Source organism: Chiloscyllium plagiosum, chromosome 11 (genome assembly GCF_004010195.1).
Source record: "Chiloscyllium plagiosum isolate BGI_BamShark_2017 chromosome 11, ASM401019v2, whole genome shotgun sequence".
Classification (NCBI taxonomy): Eukaryota; Metazoa; Chordata; class Chondrichthyes; order Orectolobiformes; family Hemiscylliidae; genus Chiloscyllium; species Chiloscyllium plagiosum.
In genome coordinates, this window is record NC_057720.1 from 1142139 (window position 1) to 1161075 (window position 18937).

At 44.3% G+C, this 18937-nt stretch overlaps 1 protein-coding gene across 1 annotated transcript in view; it reads left to right on the plus strand.

Annotated features, from left to right (window-relative positions):
- Window positions 1-662: 662 nt before the first annotated feature.
- LOC122554686 (serine/threonine-protein kinase TNNI3K-like) overlaps window positions 663-18937 on the plus strand; it is a 24284-nt gene continuing 6009 nt past the window's right edge. The window contains exons 1-5 of the mRNA XM_043700062.1: window positions 663-835; window positions 2612-2664; window positions 6996-7048; window positions 7575-7707; window positions 11381-11490. Coding sequence (XP_043555997.1) covers window positions 663-835; window positions 2612-2664; window positions 6996-7048; window positions 7575-7707; window positions 11381-11490 — 522 coding nt within the window. The remainder of the gene's footprint in view (window positions 836-2611; window positions 2665-6995; window positions 7049-7574; window positions 7708-11380; window positions 11491-18937) is intronic.

An 18937-nucleotide genomic window follows, 5' to 3' on the forward strand; every position in this document is an offset into this window, starting at 1 on the left:
GAGAGGGATTGAGTTTTGGAACCATGAGGTTATGCTGCAGCTGCACAAAACTCTGGTGCGGCCGCACTTGGAGTATTGCGTACAGTTCTGGTCACCACATTATAGGAAGGATGTGGAAGCTTTGGAAAGGGTGCAGAGGAGATTTAGAACATAGAACATAGAAGAATACAGCGCAGTACAGGCCCTTTGGCCCTCGATGTTGTGCCGATCCAAGCCCACCTAACCTATACTAACCCACTATCCTCCATATACCTATCCAATGCACCCCTAAACCGTCTTTTCTCTAATGAAAACAGCCCCAAGTGTCTCAGTCTTTCCTCATACGATTTGCCAGGATGTTGCCTGGTCTGGAGGGAAGGTCTTACGAGGAAAGGCTGAGGGAACTGAGGCTGTTTTCATTGGAGAGAAGAAGGTTGAGAGGTGACTTAATTAAGACGTATAAGATAATCAGTGGACAGTGAGAGCCTTTTATCGTGAGGTCATTGGATAAACACATGGATGAGAATGGAATAGTGTCGGTTAGATGGGCTTCAGATTGGTTTCACAGGTCAGCACAACATCAAGGGCCGAAGGGCCTGTGCTGCGCTGTAATGTTCTATGTTCTATGTTCTATGTTATGCGTCACACCTTTGATTGACTATGTTCCCATGAAGCACCTCGGAATGTTAAAGACACAAGTGATTATTTGCATCTTCCAGTTTTCCTTGTTATATTGCCATTTGATCCACAGAATCATCGATCTACAATCCAAATTAATGATCGCTATTGATGTGGCCAAAGGCATGGAATACCTTCACAACCTGACTCAACCAATCATACACCGAGATCTCAACAGGTACGCTAAGCTCGGCCTCGGGGTCTGGGGAGAGTGCTTCATCTGCCCTGAGATCACTTAAATCCTGCCCTCAGCCTTGTTCACAAAGCCCAGAATTGTTGCACATATTAATGCTGGCATGAATAACTTGCAGAATAGGTTTGTAATTGGCGAATGAATTTCAGTGTCAGAGATTGTGCACTGGTGCATGGGCAGGAAGGGTAAGGAGGTCACAAACGACGTGCAGTGTAAGAGCCGAATTGGAGTAGAGGAACAGAAGGATTGAGGGGTGCAGAAGGGACATAGCTTAAACTTAAGGGCTTCCATTCAATATCAAGATGAGGAGGTCACGAGATGTTGAAAATCTGTCCCTATGAAAGCAGTGGAGACTGCATCGTTAAATATATTGAAGGCCGAGGTACGTAGATTGTTGACTCACTGCAGAGTCAAAGTTTGTTGGGGATAGGCAGGAGTGTGGATTGTGTGAAGCCACAATTAGATAGCCATGATCTTATTAAATCATGCTTAAGGCGACTCCTGTTTCTAATCCAAGTGTTCATGAGCACTCGGCATGAGAAGAACTGGCACGTAAAACAAACAGAACCGGGGATCATTTCCAAACCGAGAGAATAGAAAAGTAAATATGATATGTTTGGCTTGGATGTAGGGGAAAGTGGGATGTTGGAGAACAGAGTCAAGAGTGTGGTGCTGGAAAAGCACAGCAGGTCAGGCAGCACCCGAGGAGCAGGAGAATCGACATTTTGGACATTCCTGATGAAGGGCTTATGCCCGAAATGTCGATTCTCCTGCTCCTCAGATGTTGCCTGACCTGCTGTGCTTTTCCAACACCACACTCCCGACTCTGAGCTTGAATGGAGCCTTGATTAGAATCTTTCTGCAGCATACTGAGTGCTTCGGGACCCTGGATTAAGCGTGTGATGATATCATGGAGTTGCACATCACTGGGTATAAATATCATAGTGTGGTCAGCGTTTGAACACTCTAGAATGAGACAGCCTCTTGTGAGTACACCTGAAGAAGGTAAATTAATTCTTACCAATGTCATTGTAACGTTATTGCCTGATATGACTAGCATGTATAGCTGTAGTTAACGTTAATGCAAAATGAATAGTGTTCCTTTGAAGTCAAAGTCCGAGGATAGTTTTTAATTTTGTCTTCCCCTCAGCCAGTTTGTCTCAAACTCAAACTTATAAACCCAAATATTTCTCTCAGAGGGCAGTGAATCTATGGAATACTTTACTGCAGAGGACTGTCGAGGCTGGGTCATTAACTATATTCAAGGCTGAGAGAGAGAGAGATGTTTAATCAGGAAGAGAATCAGGGTAATGGGGAAATGGCAGGAAAGTGGAGTTGAGGATGACCAGGTCAGTCCTGATCTCACTGAATATCAGAGCAGACTGAATGGGCTCAACGGCCTACTTATGCTCATAACCCTTACTGACCTTATGGTGTTATAATGTCATATTAAACCATGTGATCAGAGAAGGGACAGTTTGAGTCTCCATATTAGAAAGAGGATATAGAGGCACCGAAGAGGATTGACAAGGATGACATCAGAACTGGGGACTTACAGTTTCAAACATAACTGATCGAGAAAAGGGAAAGGTCAGGATGACCTGATTGAGGTCTTTACGATTAGCAGAGGTTTTAAATGATTAAATGTATGTAAGATATTTATATTTATGGGGCACTGAGTGCTCTATCTATCAAACTGATGATTCTTACTTAACAATCTATGCATAACATCATGTTTGTCTTTTTTCTTGTGTCTCACAGCCATAACATCCTACTGTACGAAGATGGCCATGCTGTGGTAGCTGATTTTGGAGGTTTGCATTTTGTATTTAAGAATTTGACTGTGACAGGCTTAGGGTTAGGGTTAGGGTTAGGGGTCAGGTTAGGGTTAGAGTTAGGGATACGATTAGGGTAATAGGGTTAGAGTTAGAGTTAGAGTTAGGGATAGGGTTAGGATTAGGGATAGGGTTAAGGATAGGGTTAGGGTTAGGGATAGGGTTAGAGATAGGGTTAGGATTAGGGATAGGAGAAAGTGAGGTCTGCAGATGCTGGAGATCAGAGCTGAAAGTGTGTTGCTGGAAAAGCGCAGCAGGTCAGGCAGCATCCAAGGAGCAGGAGAATCGACGTTTCGGGCATGATTCCTGAAGAAGGGCTCATGCCCGAAATGTCAATTCTCCTGCTCCTTGGATGCTGCCTGACCTGCTGCGCTTTTCCCGCAACACATTTTCAGTTTAGGATTAGGAATAGAATAGTTTTAGGTTTACAGTTAAGGTTAGGCTGAGGCTGTGTCTTATCAAAAAGACTTTATTCAACGAAGCAGGGACTTTTCAACATAGAAATTATACCTGAAAATGGCTCCGATGCCATATTCCTTAGTTACAGCCATCTTCTGTGTGACTTTGACACAGTGGGCATGTCACTGGATTGGCTATTTCTCTGGAGTCATGGGTTGAAATCCTGCCTCAACAGGTGAGGGAGTTAAATTCAATTGATAAATCTGAAACTAGAGTACGTTTGTTTTAATTAGTCACTCATGGGACGTGGGTGTTGTTGGCTGGGCCAACATTTGCCTGTCCCTAGTTGCCCTTGATAAGGTGGCAATGTGTTACCTTCTTGAACCATTGCAGTCTATCAGAGTCCTCTGTTTTCATTCCTGTTTCCTTTCTAGCAGTTGTTACAATGTCATGGCCTACAGGACCATTACACTCAGCAGCTGAGGGTCAACCCCATTGCAGTGGGTTTGGAGCCACATTTAGTCCAGATCAGTTTCTGTTCCTGAAGAGAAAGTCATCCAGATGGGTTTTTACAACAATTAGCAATGTGCTCTTCCTTAGACTCTTAATTCCCAATTTTCATTGGATTCCAATTCCATCATTTGCCATGGTGGGATTTGAACTCCAGTCCCCAGAACATGACCAGAGTCTCTGCAGTAATAGTGTAATGATAATATCACTAAGCCATCACTTTGCCAATGGCGCATGACCATGAAACCATCATCATTTGCGATGATTGTAATTTGTTATATCAGCCTCTTGTTCCCAGTAAAGAAGGAAATCTGCTGTCCTTACCTGCTCTGTGACTCCAGATCTATAGCAATGTGTGAATTTGTACTGCCCTCTGAACTGACCCTGCAAGCCGCTCAGCTCAAGGGAAAGTTCAGGTGGCAAGAAAATGTTAGCCCTGTCAACGCTGTCCACATTCCATGGAGGAATGAATCAAAGGAAAATCTCATTATAATTCACCCCGACATACCCCCAGTGGTTTGGAAACTTGCCAATGTAACACGTTTATTTAATAAAAGAAGGCGCTAGAAGTAAGTAACAATTAGCTTAACAAATCATTGCGAAAATGCTAGTCTGTTATAAAGGAAATGAGAGCAGAGCATTTAGAAATGCAGAGTATGTCCAAGCAGAGGTAGCATGGCTTCATGAAGGGGATATCATGCCTGTTACCAAAATTCATTGAAGAGCTAGCAAGCAGGATAAATAAAGGGGAAGCAGTGGATGTAATATAGTTGGATTTTCAGAAGGTGTTTAATGTGATACCAAACGTTAGGCTCATGGTAGTGGAGGTAGTTTATCAGCAAGGATTCAGGGTTAGCTAACAAATAGAAGCTCGAGAGTTTGGATATATTGAACATTGTACAGTACAGTGCAGGAACATGCCCTTCGCCCCACCATGTCTCTGCCGACCACAATCTCATTCTGAACAAATCCCATTGTACAAGGTCTGTCTCCCTCTATTTCCTGCCTGTCTAAATACCCTTAAATGTTGTTATCATATCAGCTTCTCACATCTCCCCTGGCAGCACTTTCCAGGCATCTATCACCTTCTGTGGAAAAAACTTGCCTCCTATATCTCCTCTAAACTTTCCCCTCTCACCGTAAACCTGTACCCTCTAGTATTTGATCTTTCCACCCTGGGAAGAAGACTCTGACTAGCCATCCTACCCATGCCTCCCGTTAGTTTATGTACATCAGCTTACCTCTCAGCATCTGACACTCTAGAGAGGACAATCCACATTTGACCAATCTCTCCTTGTAGTTAATACCCTCCAATCCATGCCATATCCTGGTAAACCTCCTTAACTACCTCTCCAAAGCCTCAACATCCTTCCAAAAATGTGGAGACCAGAACTACACACAATCCTCCAAATATTACATAACTAAGTCGAATACAGCTGCAATGTGACTTACCAATGTTTATACTCAATGCCCTGACCAATGAAGGCCAGCATGCCAAATGCCTTCTTCACCGCTATATCCTCTTGCGTTGCCACTTTCAGGGAGCTATGGAGTTGCACCCTAAGATCTCTCTGTACATCGATGCTCCTAAGGGTCCTGCCATTTACTGTATCCTTTCCTCTTGCATTTGTCCTCCCAAAATGCATCACCTCACACTTGTCTGGAGTAAACTCCATCTGCCATTTCTCTGCCTATCTTTGCAACTGATCTGTATCTTACTGTATCCTTTGATAACCTTCCTCACTACCCACAACTCCACCAATTTTTGTATCTTCTGCAAACCTTCTAATCAAACCTACATTTTCATCCAACTCATTGACATTTATCACAAACAAAAGAGTCCCAGCACTGAGTTGGACCGAAGGTTTTATTTCTGTGCTGGGTGTCCCTATCATTCTATTACACTGATTCTTGCAGAACACCACTGGTCCTAGACACCCAGTCAGAAAAACACGCCTCCCCAGCTCCCTCTGAATCCTATGACCAATCCAATTTTGTACCCATCTTGCCAACTCACTGTGGATCCCATGTGCCTTAATCTCCTGGAGAAGCCTACCATGAGAGACCTTATCAAATACTTCAGTAAGGTCATTGTAGACAACATCTTACCCTCATCAATTATCTTTGTCACTTCCACAATCAGGTTTGTGAGGCAAGACCTCCTCCATATAAAGCCACACTGACTATCCCGAATAAATCCATTCTTTTCCAAATGCAAGTACATCTTGTTCCTAAAATTCTTCTCCAATAATTTCCCAACTACAGATTTAAAGCTCACTGGCCCAGAATTTCCAGGATTATCCGGGATTTTTTAAACAAAGGAACAACACTCACTATTCTCCAGTCTTCTGGGGACTCACCTGTGGCAAAAGAGGATCCAAAGACCCCGGTCAAAGCTCCATCAATCATCACCCTTGCCTCCTTCAGTAACCTGGGATAGATCCCATCAGGCCCTGGGGACTTAGCTATGTTTTATAAGACACCCAACATTTCCTTCTCCTTAATATTGACATGCCATAGAATATGAACATCCCCCTCCCCACTCTTACCATCATCCATGGCCCTCTCCTTGGTGAATTTCCATGTGAAGTACTCGTTAAGGACCTCACCCACTTCCTGTGGTTCCACACATAGATTCCCTTCTTTGTCCTTGAGTGGACCTACCCTTTCCCTCGTTACTTTCTTGTTCCTAATATACCTATAACCTGCTTGTGTTTTCTCCTTAATCCTGCTTGCCAAGGGCATTTTATGGCCACCTTAAACCTTCCTAATTCCTTGTTTCATTTAGATTCCTCAAGGACCTTGTCTGTGGGTGGAGTTTTAGTAAAACTGTTATGTTGGCTGCAGACGTTGCAGGATATTGGATTATTGAGAATATTTTACTCACATTGTGCAATCTTCAAGTCACATAACTATCTGGGATTGAGTCAGAAGGAAGCTCTGGGTCAATATAGTTTAATTTATTTAATCATGGGCTGCGGAGGTTGTTGGCTCAGCCAATCTCTGTTCCCGGGTGATAATGAGCTGTCTTCCTGAACCACTGCAGACCATGGTGCACAGGGAAATTCACAGTGTCCTTACACAGGGGATTCTAGGGCTTTGGCCCAGTGACAGTGAAAGAAAGGCAAATTATTTCCAAGTCAGGATAGTCAGTGCCTTGGAGGGCAACCTGCAGGGAGTGGTGTTCCCATGTATCTGCTGCCGTTGTCCTTCAGGGTGGGAGTGGCCATGGATTTGGAAGGTGCCGCTGATTTTCTGCAGTGCATCTTGGAATAGCACACATAGAGGGAGTATAAATGTATGAAACCTACATGTGTAATGGATAAACTCTAATCTCTGTTTACTGTTTGATCATTATAATGTCTGTAATGAACCTGCTGAAAGGCTACCTGTATTTTTAGAATCCAGATTCCTTTTGTCAATGGATGAAGACAACATGACAAAGCAGCCAGGGGTAAATTAAAAATCTTCAAAACCTTCCATTTCCCTGCCCCTCCCTAACTACATCACCTCCTCCAGCCCCTACAGCCCCTACACCCCCTCCCTGTTGTGGTCTCTGATGTTCATTGGTAGAGGCAGCCCCATCCTCTGTTTAAGATCTGGGACACGTGTGTACAGTTTGTACAGTTGGTCAGTTTTCATTAGCTCTGTCTGCAGCCTTTGTTTATAGATCATTGATGTTTGGTAAACCATCACAGAAAGAACATGAATTCTCAAATAATGGGTGATTGATATCCTGGATTCTGCTGGAAGCAATATACAAACGTGGAGTCAAACCTTAGGTGCATTGAGAAGACATCTTTATTGTTTTAAAAAATATAGATACTTTCATTTACTAACTCTTAAAATATGATAGGTGGGAAAATGGTCTGTTTGGGGAATTTAGTGGGGGATTGAGATGAAGGAGGTTTTATGTTAAAACTGTTGCTGTCTCTGTTTGGCGAACTCTGACGGATTGTGTGTGTGTGTGTGCCGAACAGAACCTGCGCTGGATGGCTCCTGAGGTATTCACACAGTGTACCCGTTACACCATCAAAGCCGATGTGTTCAGTTATGCCCTGTGTCTGTGGGAGCTGCTGACTGGAGAAATCCCCTTTGCCCACCTCAAACCTGGTGAGTTCAATTCAACCCTGGAGTGGGAAAGGAAAGACTGGATGATTGAAGTTATTTTCACACATTTATTCTGGGGATGTAGGTATCACTGGCTCAACCAGTACCTATCACCTGTCTTTAACTGACCTTGAACTTGCAAGGACTACTTCAGAGTCAAGCGCATTGCCGTGGGTCTGGAGTCACATGTAGGCCGGACTGGGTAAGCACAGCAGATTTCCTGCTCTGAACAACAGCAGCACAGTGTAGCTTTAGCAATAATCACTATTAGCTTTCCATTGGAGTTTGTTGTTGATTGAATTGAAATTCCACCAGCTGCAGTGAACGGATTTCCAGCAGTATCCCCAAAACATCAGCCCAAAGCTCGGAGTTATAAAGACTAACTGACGGTGCAGCTTCCAACAACAATAATCAGAGACCACACACAAAGCACAGCCCACTTAGGGGTGGCACGGTGGCTCAGTGGTTAGCACTGCTGCCTCACAGCACCAGGGTCCCGGCTTTGATTCCAGACTCGGGCAACTGTCTGAGTCTGTGTGGGCTTCCTCCCACATTCTAAAAAGATGTGCAGGTCAGGGTGAATTGGCCCATAGTGTTAGGTGCATTAGCCAGAGGGGAATGGGTTTGGGGTGGGTTGCTCTTCGGAGGGACAGTGTGGACTTGTTGGACTGAAGGGCCTGTTTCCATGCTGTAGAGAATCTAATCTAACAACAGGGATGTTTTGCAGTTTGGAAAGTCAAATCAAGGTAGAAGTTTCACGGTGAATGGTAGAGCCTTAAGGAGTGCAGTAGAACAGAGGGATCTTGGGGCTCAGGTACATGGTTCTCTGAAAGTGGATTCCCAGATAGACAGGGCAGTCAGGAAGGCTTTTGGCACACTGGACTTCATCAGTCAGGGCACTGAGTATAGAAGTTGGGAAGTGATGTTGCAGTTGTATACCGCATTGGTGAGGCTGCACTCGGATATTGCGTTCAGTTTTGGTCACCTTGCTATAGGAAGGATGTTATTAAACTGGAGAGAGTGCAGAAGAAATTTACAAGGATGTTGCCTGGACTCAAGAGTCTGGGTTATAGGGAAAGGTTGGACAAGAGAAGACTTTTTTCTTTAGAGTATAGGATTTATATGTAAACAGATGAGACTTCAGGCCAAAGTGGTCATGTTTTAGAAGTAACCTATATAAAGGAAAGGGAGTGGTCAGCTCTCTAGCTAGCTGAGCTGAGCAGTTTATCGTTCAGTCTGACCTGGTGAGGAGTCCAACAGTGAGCTGTGTGGAAACTCTCTCTCTCTTTTCTGCCCTTCAACTTCAACCTGTAAGCATATATTCCATTTATATTGGTTTTAAAGGGGGTTTGCTTATTGGGACTGTTGTGTATATTTGGAACAGCGTAAATAAGTCTAGTTTGGATAGAGTGCGTTCTGTAGAGGATTTTTATTCTGTTCTTTGTGTTTCGTTGTGTAATTTTGTGAATACATTTTTTGTCTGTTTTAAAATTTTTTAGTCTACCTAGCTAACTTATTCCGGGTAATGCTCACTGTACACTGTACAAAACAAATTGCAAAGTTATGGTCTGGGACTGCCTGCTTAGGAATGTTCTGAGTGGTCTGGCCTAGTCCTTAAGGGGAAAGTGAGGACTGCAGATGCTGGAGATCAGAGTCGAGAGTGTGCTGCTGGAAAAGCACAGCAGGTCAGGCAGCATCCGAGGAGCAGGAGAATCAACGTTTCGGGTATAAGCCCTTGATCAGGAATGAGGCTTGTGGGATGGAGGGGGTGGGGGGAGGTGGTGTGAGAGATAAATGATAGGGGGTGGGGTTGGGGGAAGGTAGCTGGGAATGCAATAGGTGGATGAAGGTGATGGGTCAGAGGGAGCAATGATGGACAGATCCGAAGGGCAGTGCCGAATTGGAGGCTTGAGACTGAGATAATGTGGGGGAAAGGGAAATGAGGAAGCTGTTGAAATCCACATTTATCCTGTATGGTTGCAGGGTCCCAAGGCGGAAGATGAGGCATTCCTCCTCCAGGCGTCAGGTGATAACGGTTTGGTGGTGGAGGAGGCCCAGGACCAGCATGTCCTTGATGGAGTGGGAGGGGGAGTTGTAGTGTTCAGCCATGGGACAGTGGAGTTGGTGGGTATGGGTGTCCCAGAGATGTTCTCTGAAATGATCCACAAGTCCTCTCTCTTCGATGTAGAGGGGACCACACTGGGTGCAATGGATGCAATAGATGATGGGTCAGGCAGGATCTGAGGAGCAGGAAAAATCGACGTTTTGGGCAAAAGCTCTTCATCAGGAATGGATCCTTCTTCAGGCTCTTGCCTGAAACGTCGATTTTCCTGCTCCTCGGATGCTGCCTGACCTGCTTTGCTTCTTCAGCACCACTCTGATCTCCAGCATCTGCAGTACCCACTTCCGTGCAGTAGATGATGGCCTAGTCCATAACAATAAATCAGAAAGGATTAGAAGGATATGGACCAAATGCAGGGAAATGGGGTTAGCGTGGATGGACACATTTGTTGGCATGGACCAGTTTAGGCCAAATGGTCTACCTCTGTGCTGCAGGACCCTGTGACTCTATGACTTAATGACTCTCTGTGCAGATTGGGTGGGTTAGCCATAGGACATTGGGGTTAGTGGGATCGGGTAGAGAGTGGGTTTGGATGGGATGCTCTTTGAAAGGTCAGTGAGGCTGTGATGGGTCAAATGGCCTGCTTCCACATTGTAAGCATTCTATTTTATGAGTCGAATGACATAGGGATATTCCCACAGGACCACTGTGAAGGGCAAAGAGTGACGCTCCCTTACTCCCACTGTACAGGAGATTGCTGAGAGCACAGTGTCCAGTCTGATCTCCTCACCCAGGGCAGAATGTTAGAAATACTTGCCTGGACGGGGTGGCCTGTGAGGAGCGATCGAGGAGACTAGGTCTATGTTCCCTTGAGTTTAGAAAAACAAGAAGTGATCACATTGAAATGTACGGAGAGCTCCCGAGTTTGAGGAGCTCGATGCTGAGAGCTAGCTGCTCTTCACTGGGAAATCGAGAACACGAGGTCACTGCCTCAGGAGAAGGGAGTGGTCATTTCAGACAGAGCCCAGGAAAAATTGTATCACTTGGAAAGTTGTGAATCTTCAGCGTTACTCAGAGGGAAGTTAAGAATCAACCACATTGCTGTGGGTCTGGAGTCTCATGTAGGCCAGACTAGGTAAGGATGGCAGATTTCCCTCTCTGAAGGACATTAGTGAACCAGATGGGTTTTCATGATGGTTGACAGAGGTTACAAGGTCGCTGTTAGATTCCCTTTTCATTCTAGATGTTTTATTGAATTCAAATCCCACCATTTGCCATTTGCCTGGGAGGTGTGGGCTATCAGTCCAGTGACATTTCCATGACACCCTGGCCACCCATTATTGTAGGTTTTGAAGTATACTCACGACAGGCAGCAAGGAGACAGAGGAGCAGATAACTGTGTGGGATCGCACTCTGTAAATTGGTTGCCTCATTACAGCAGTAACTACACTTCAAGAAGTTATCCCAAGGTCGTGATAAATACAAGGGAAATACAAAGCCGTAATAAATGTCTTTCTTTTTTCCTAACCAAATGATCCATATCTGAGAGCATTAAGACAGGGTTTGATTTCCTTGACGTTGACGTTGATGTTGTTGTTGTTAATGTTTATTCAGCTGCTGCTGCTGCTGATATGGCATACCACCATGTCCGCCCTCCGGTCGGCTACTCTATACCCAAACCTATCTCGTCTCTGCTGATCAGGGCTTGGAATGCATGTCCTGAGGTGAGTAATCCAATCATGAGGTCAGTTCCGCCTCTTTTACTCATTCATGGGACATGGGTGTCACTTCCTTGCTAACACTTATTGCCTGTTCCTAACTGCCCTGGGGAAGATGGTGGTGAGTTAGTTTCTTGAACACTGTGGTCCTTGAGGTGTGGGGTCACCCATAATGCTGCTGGGGAGGGAATTCCAGGACTTTGACCCAGTGACACTGAAGGAACAGTGATCCATTTCCAAGCCTTGGAGGGGAACGTGCAGGGGGATAGTGGTTCCCTGTATGAATTGCTCTTGACCCTCTAATGATGGAGAACAGGGGCTTGGAAGGTCCTTTTGAAAGAGTTGTGGTGCTGTGGTTGCATGTGTAGCTGGGTGTGACAATCACGTGCACAATGTGTAGCCGGATGTGACAATCACGTGCACAATGTGTAGCCGGATGTGACAATCACATACACAATGTGTAACTGGGTGTGACAATCACATACACAATGTGTAGCTGGGTGTGACAATCACATACACAATGTGTAACTGGGTGTGACAATCACGTACACAATGTGTAGCCGGGTGTGACAATCATGTACACAATGTGTAACTGGGTGTGACAATCACGTACACAATGTGTAGCTGGGTGTGACAATTACGTACACAATGTGTAGCTGGGTGTGACAATCATGTACACAATGTGTAACTGGGTGTGACAATCACCTACACAATGTGTAGCCAGGTGTGACAATCACATACACAATGTGTAACTGGGTGTGACAGTCACGTACACAATGTTTAGCTGGGTGTGACAATCACATACACAATGTGCAACTGGGTGTGACAATCACGTACACAATGTGTAGCTGGGTGTGACAATCACATACACAATGTGTAACTGGGTGTGACAATCACATGCACAATGTTTAGCCGGGTGTGACAGTCACGTACACAATGTGTAGCTGGGTGTGACAATCACGTACACAATGTGTAACTGGGCGTGACAATCACATGCACAATGTTTAGCCGGGTGTGACAGTCACGTATACAATGTGTAACTGGGTGTGACAATTACATACACAATGTGTAGCTGGGTGTGACAATCACATACACAATGTGTAACTGGGTGTGACAATCACATACACAATGTGTAGCCAGGTGTGACAGTCACGTACAGAATGATAGAGCGATGTAATGATAGAATGATACATCAAAGGATGCCATTCAGGCCATCATATATCCATGCTATTACTTTGTAAAAATGATACAATTGGCTCTCATTTCCTACCCTTTGCTGCAAATAAGGGGAAATAAGATGGACTGAATGGCCTCTTTTGGTGCTTCTGCATTCTTTTATTGTCTGATCTAGAGTCTCCTTCCACTTTCTTATCGGACACAGCATTGCCACCCAGAGAAACCATGAGGGAAATTTAATCACTTACCATCTTAACAGGCTTTAATATGGTGAGTGGGTTTCACAGTTCATTCAGTAAAACTGTTTCCTGTAACCAGTAGATACAGATCAAAGTTTGGAAGATGGGATCAAGGAAAATCCCAAAGCTTTTTATAAATATAGTTAGAGTCAGAGAATTTCCAGGGAAGGAGTGGGACCTATTAGAGACCAAAGGAGCAACCTGTGTGTGGAGCCAATGGATGAAGGTGGGGTCCGGAATGAATATTTCTCATCTGTATTCACAGATTGTAGCAGGGGATTTCAGTTAGGATGGTGAGGTTCTAGAACATGTTAAGATTAATGAGGAGGAGGTTTAAGATGTTTTAGCAGACATAAAGATGCATAAACAGATGCTCTCAGGGAAATGCATGACAGAAATGTGGAGGTTGTTTATGGAGCACTTGCTGATAGTGCTGGACAGGTTTGTCCCACTGAGGCAAGGGAGGGATATTGGGGTAAAGGAAGCTTGGGTGACAAGGGATGTGGAACATCTAGTCAGGAGGAAGAAGGAAGCTTAGGTTAAGGTGAAGAAGGCAAGTGTTATGTCATGGGGTAAACCCCATTTCCCCCCACCACCCCCCGTGTGCTAATTTAAACCAGGAACACAGAAAAGATTCACCCCGTGCTGTAATCTGTTAAACTCGGAGAGGCAAAGAACTGTCCCAGAGGTCACTATTTAAAGTAAAAATTAACAACTTTATTCTTTAAGTCCAACAGAGAATATTAAAACCAACAAATATTTACAACCCCTTTCTCTTAAACCTATCTTTTACCTCCCACTCTACAATATTAGTCTGATTAAAAAATCCTGATTAAGATTTACAAAAATAAAATAATCACGTTTCAAAACCAGCCAGCTTTGCCCAGTATCCTCTGTAGACGTTCCTCTGTAGATTCTCTCCAGGTTGGCTTCGATGTCCTGCTGCACAAACTCCCCCACAGACAGGTACCTTTCAGAAAGCTCTTCAGTTCGCAGCCTACATTTGTTGGTCTTTGGCAGTTCTCCCTCTAACTGTTCAAGATATCCAGTTTTATACCCCAAAACATCATATCATTTCATTGGTTTTAATATTATCAAAACACTAAATTCAAATTTGATTTGATTTTGGTATCTTGGAGCATACTTTAAAATGATTGGCTGAATTTGAATTTGTTTTTGGTTTCATGGCAACCCATCTGCTGCTATTTGTTTTGACCAAGTGTTACATTGTTACCTTGTTCAGGACTGTCTGTGCTTTGTAAGTCCTCGCTAGCTTTTCACTCTCTTAAAGGTACAGTGCACCTCTATACGTTCATAACGTAAGGATTAGATAGGGCTTTAGAAGGTAACCAAGAAGGAACTGAAGAATGGACTTGGGAGAGCTAGAAGGGAGTATGATAAAGCTTTACTGGGTAGGATTAAGGAAAACCCCAAGGCATTCTACACTTATGAAAAGCAAGAGGATGGGCATAGTGAGGCTAGGGCTGATCAGGGATAGTAGAGTGAATGTTTGCCTGGAGTCAGAGGAAGTAGGGGAGGTCCTCAGTGAATACTTTGCTTCAGTATTCAGTACTGAGAGGGACCTTGATATTTCTGAGGATAGCATGAAACAGACTGATATGCTCGAACAAGTTGATGTTAGGAAGGAGGATGTGCTGAAATGTTTGAAAAATGTAAGAATAGATAAATCCCCTGGGCCAGACAGGATATACCCTAAGTTACTACAGAAAATGACGGAAGAGATTGCTGTACCTTTGGCAATGATTGTTATGTCCTCACTGTCCACTGGAATTGTGCCAGATGATTGGAGAGTGGCAAATGTTATTCTCTTGTTCAAGAAAAGGAATAGTGAGAATCCTGGGAATTACAGACCAGTCTGTATTATGTCTGTGGTGGACAAAGTATTAGAGAGGATTCTGAGACACAGAATTTATGATTACTTGGAAAGCCATAGTTTGTTTAGAAATGGTCAGCATGGCTTTGTGAGGGGCAGGTTATGCCTCACAAACCTTATTGAATTCTTTCAGGATGTGACAAAAGACATTGATGAAGGTAGAGCAGTGGATGTGGTGTATGGATTTTAGCAAGGCGTTGATAAGGTTCCCCATGGTGGGCTCATTCAGAAAGTAAGGAGGCATGAGAAACAGGGAAATCTGGCTGTCTGGATGCAGAATTGGCTGGCCCACAGAAGACAGAGAGTGGTGGTAGATGGAGAGTATTCAGCCTAGTGCTTGGTGACCAGTGGTGTTCCATAGGGATTGGTTCTGGGATCTCTGCTGTTTGTGATTTTTATAAATGACTTGGATGAGGAAGTGGAAGGGGATTTATCTATTCTTACATTTTTCAAACATTTCAGCACATCCTCCTTCCTAACATCAACTTGTAAGTAAGTTTGCTGATGACATGAAGGTTGGTGTAGTTGTGGATGGTATGGAGAGCTGTTGTAGGTTGCAACAGGACATTGATAGGATGCAGAACTGGGTTGATAAGTGGTAGATGGAGTTCAACCTGGAAAGGTGTGAAGTGATTAATTTTGGAAGGTCAAATTTGAATGCGGAATGCAAGGTTAAAGTCAGGATTCTTGGCAGTGTGGAGGAACAGAGGGATCTTGCAATCCATGTCCATAGATCCCACAAAGTTGCCACCCAAGTTGTTGGGGTTGTTAAGATGGAGTATGGTGTGTTGGCTTTCATTAGCAGGGAGATTGAGTTTAAGAGCCACAAGGTTATGCTGCAGCTCTATAGAGCCCTGGTTAGACCACACTTGTGTTCAGTTCTGGTTGCCTCATTATAGGAAGGATGTGGAAGCTTTAGAGAGGGTGCAGAGGAGGTTCACTGGGATGTTGCCTGGACTGGAGGGTGTGTCTTATGAAGAGAGGTTGATGGAGCTTGGGCTTTTCTCACTGGAGTGAAGAAGGAAGAGAGGTGACTTGATAGAGGTGTACAAGGTATAGAGGCATAGATAGAGTGGATAGCCAGGGACTTTTTTCCCAGGGCAGAAATGTCTACCATGAGGGATCAGAATTTTAAGGTGATTGGAGGAAGATTTCGTGGAGATGTCAGAGGGAGGTTCTTTATGCAGAGAGAGTGGTGGGTGCATGGAATGTACTGCCAGCGATGGTGGTAGAGTCAGAAACATTGGGCACATTTATGACTCTTGGATAGACACATGGAAGGGTATGTAGGTTAGTCTGATCTTAGAGTCGGATAAAAGGTTAGCAGAGGGCTGAAGGGCCTGTACTGTGTTGTACAGTTCTATGTTCTATGTTCTAAATCCCTAGGGCCTGATAGGATGAATTCCAGGCTGCTATGGGATTCAAGGGGGGAGAGTGCTGGGGCCCTGGCAGAAATATTTAATACTTCGCTGGCCACAGGTGAAGTGCCAGATGACTGAAGGATAGATAATGTAGTTCCTTTGTTCAAGAAGGGCAGCAGGGATAAGCCGGGTAATTACAGAGCAGATAGTCTGATGTCAATTGTAGGGAAATTATTGGAAAGTTTCTGAAAGATAAGATTAGTCGATATTTGGAAAGGCAGGGATTGATCAGTGATAGTCAACATGGATTTGTTAGAGGGAGATCCTGTCTGACTAATTTAATTGAGTTTTTGAAAAGGTGACTGAATATACTGAGGAGGGTAATGCAGTTGATGTAGTTTACATGGAGTTCAGTAAGGCCTTAAACAAGGACCCACATGGAAGGCTGATCCAAAAGGTAAGAGCCCATGGAATCCAAGGCAATTTGGCAAATTGGATCCAAAACTGGCTTCCAAACAGGAGGTACCGGGAGGTGGTGGAGGGACGTGTTAGTGATTGGATGTCTGTGACCAGAGGTGTAACACGGGGATCAGTGCTTGAACCCTTGCTATTTATTATGTACATTAATGACTTGGATGTGAATGTAGAACCTTTAATTGTTTAGTTTGCAGATGACACAAAAATAGGTGGATGTTGTTGACAGTGAGGACGATGGTCTCAGGCTACAGTCTGATATTGATCAGCTGGTAAACTGGGCAGAGCGATGGCAGGTGGAACCTCATCCTGATAAGTGTGAGGTGATGCATTTGGGAAGGTATAATAAGGCAAGGATATAGACAATAAATGGTAAGTCTCTTGAGAGTACTGAGAAACAAAGGCACATTGGTTTATAAGTCCATAGATCCCTGAAAATATCAGCACAGGTCGACAGAATGGGGAAGGCAGCATGTAGGATGCTTGTCTTCATTAACCAGGGTGTCAAATATAGGAGCAGGGAAGGCTTGTTCTAACTTTATAAAACACTGGTTCAGCCACAGATGGAATACCATATACAGCTCTGGTAACTACACTATTGGAAGGATGTGATTGCACTGGACAGTGTGCAGGGGAGATTCACCAGGATGGTGCCTGGGATGGAAAGTCTCAGTAATGAGGAGAGACTGGATAGGCTGGGTTTGTTTTCCCTGGAGCAGAGGATGTTGAGAGGGGACCTGATTGACAGATACACAATTATGGGAGGGATAGACAGAATAGCTTGTGAGAATCTCTTCCCCATGGCAGACATCTCTAAGACTAAAGGTATAAGTTTAAAGTGAGGAGGAAGTGGTTTAGATGAATCTGAATAAAATGGCCTTCACCCAGAGGGTCGTAGAAATATGTAGGGTGCTGCCTGGGAGGCTGGTGGAGTCAGGGACTCTCACAGTATTTAAAAAGCATCTGGATGAGCACTTGAAATGCTGGAGCAGACTAGGCTATGGACCAAGTGCAGGTAATTGGGATTTGTGTGGTCGGATTCTTTGGACATGGAGATGGCGGGCTGAAGGGCCTGTCCCAATGTGCTTTGACTATATCACTCCTTTGCTCTAAAACCTTGATCATTGGGGAAGAACCCACGAGGAAGATGAGAGTTTATTTTGTGCAAAGTTGTGACTTCAGAACCTTCTCCAACACTGAAGAAGAGTCACTGGACCTGAAACTTTAACTCTGATTTCTCTCTCCACAGACACTGCCAGATCTGCTGAGTTTCTCCAGCAAGTTGTGTTTGTTGTTTCTGATTTCCAGCAACCACAGTTTCTTTGTTTGACAATGATTTATTTCTTTCTGAGGCTGGTGGAGTTAGCTGAAGGGAATACATGTTGTCCTCCTGTTCTTTCGTGTTAGAATTACGTTAGGGACAGTTCATGTTTAAATGAGAAATCCAATCAACTGACATAACTATACATATATGCATTTTTAAACAAAAAAAAACTTTATTGTATGTCAAAAAGAATTAAACAAAGTGAGCATAATTCACTAACACTGTATTTCATCAGACTTAAGCTTTTATAGGACATAGAACAGCACAGGAACAGGCCCTTCGGCCCACGATGTTGTGCTGAATGTGATCCAAATTAAACTAATCCCTTCCACCTGCCCTTGGTCCATATCTCTCCATTCCTTGCATATTCTCAAAGTCCCATAATTGTCCCTCTCATATGTGCCTCTCCCACCACCCCTGGCAGCGTGTTCCACACACCGAGCACTCACTGTGTAAATAACTTGCCTCTCACATCTCCTTTGAACTTGCCCCTTCTCACCTTAAATACGGGTGCCCCCTAATTTTAGGCATTTCAACCCTGGGAAGAAGACGCTGACCGTGCATCTCAGTAATATTCTTTGCTTCCCCGCCAAGAGTTCTTCTCTCTAATGAAATCCTGAAGGCTCCTCCACTTTGGATGAGGTAAAGTCCGAAGATACATACCCGATCTCTGGAATTCTAATTTCTCTCCAAGGTTCTTTGAGGAGGTGACCAAGCATATGGATGAGGGTAGAGCAGTGGATGTAGTATACATGGATTTTAGTAAGGCATTTGATAAGGTTCCCCATGGTAGGCTTATGCGGAAAGTCAGGAGCCATGGGATAGAGGGAAATTTGGCCAATTGGATAGAAAACTGGCTAACCGGTCGAAGTCAGAGAGTGGTGGTAGATGGCAAATATTCAGCCTGGAGCCCAGTTACAATTGGAGTTCCGCAGGGATCAGTTCTGGGTCCTCTGCTGTTCGTAACTTTTATTAATGACTTGGA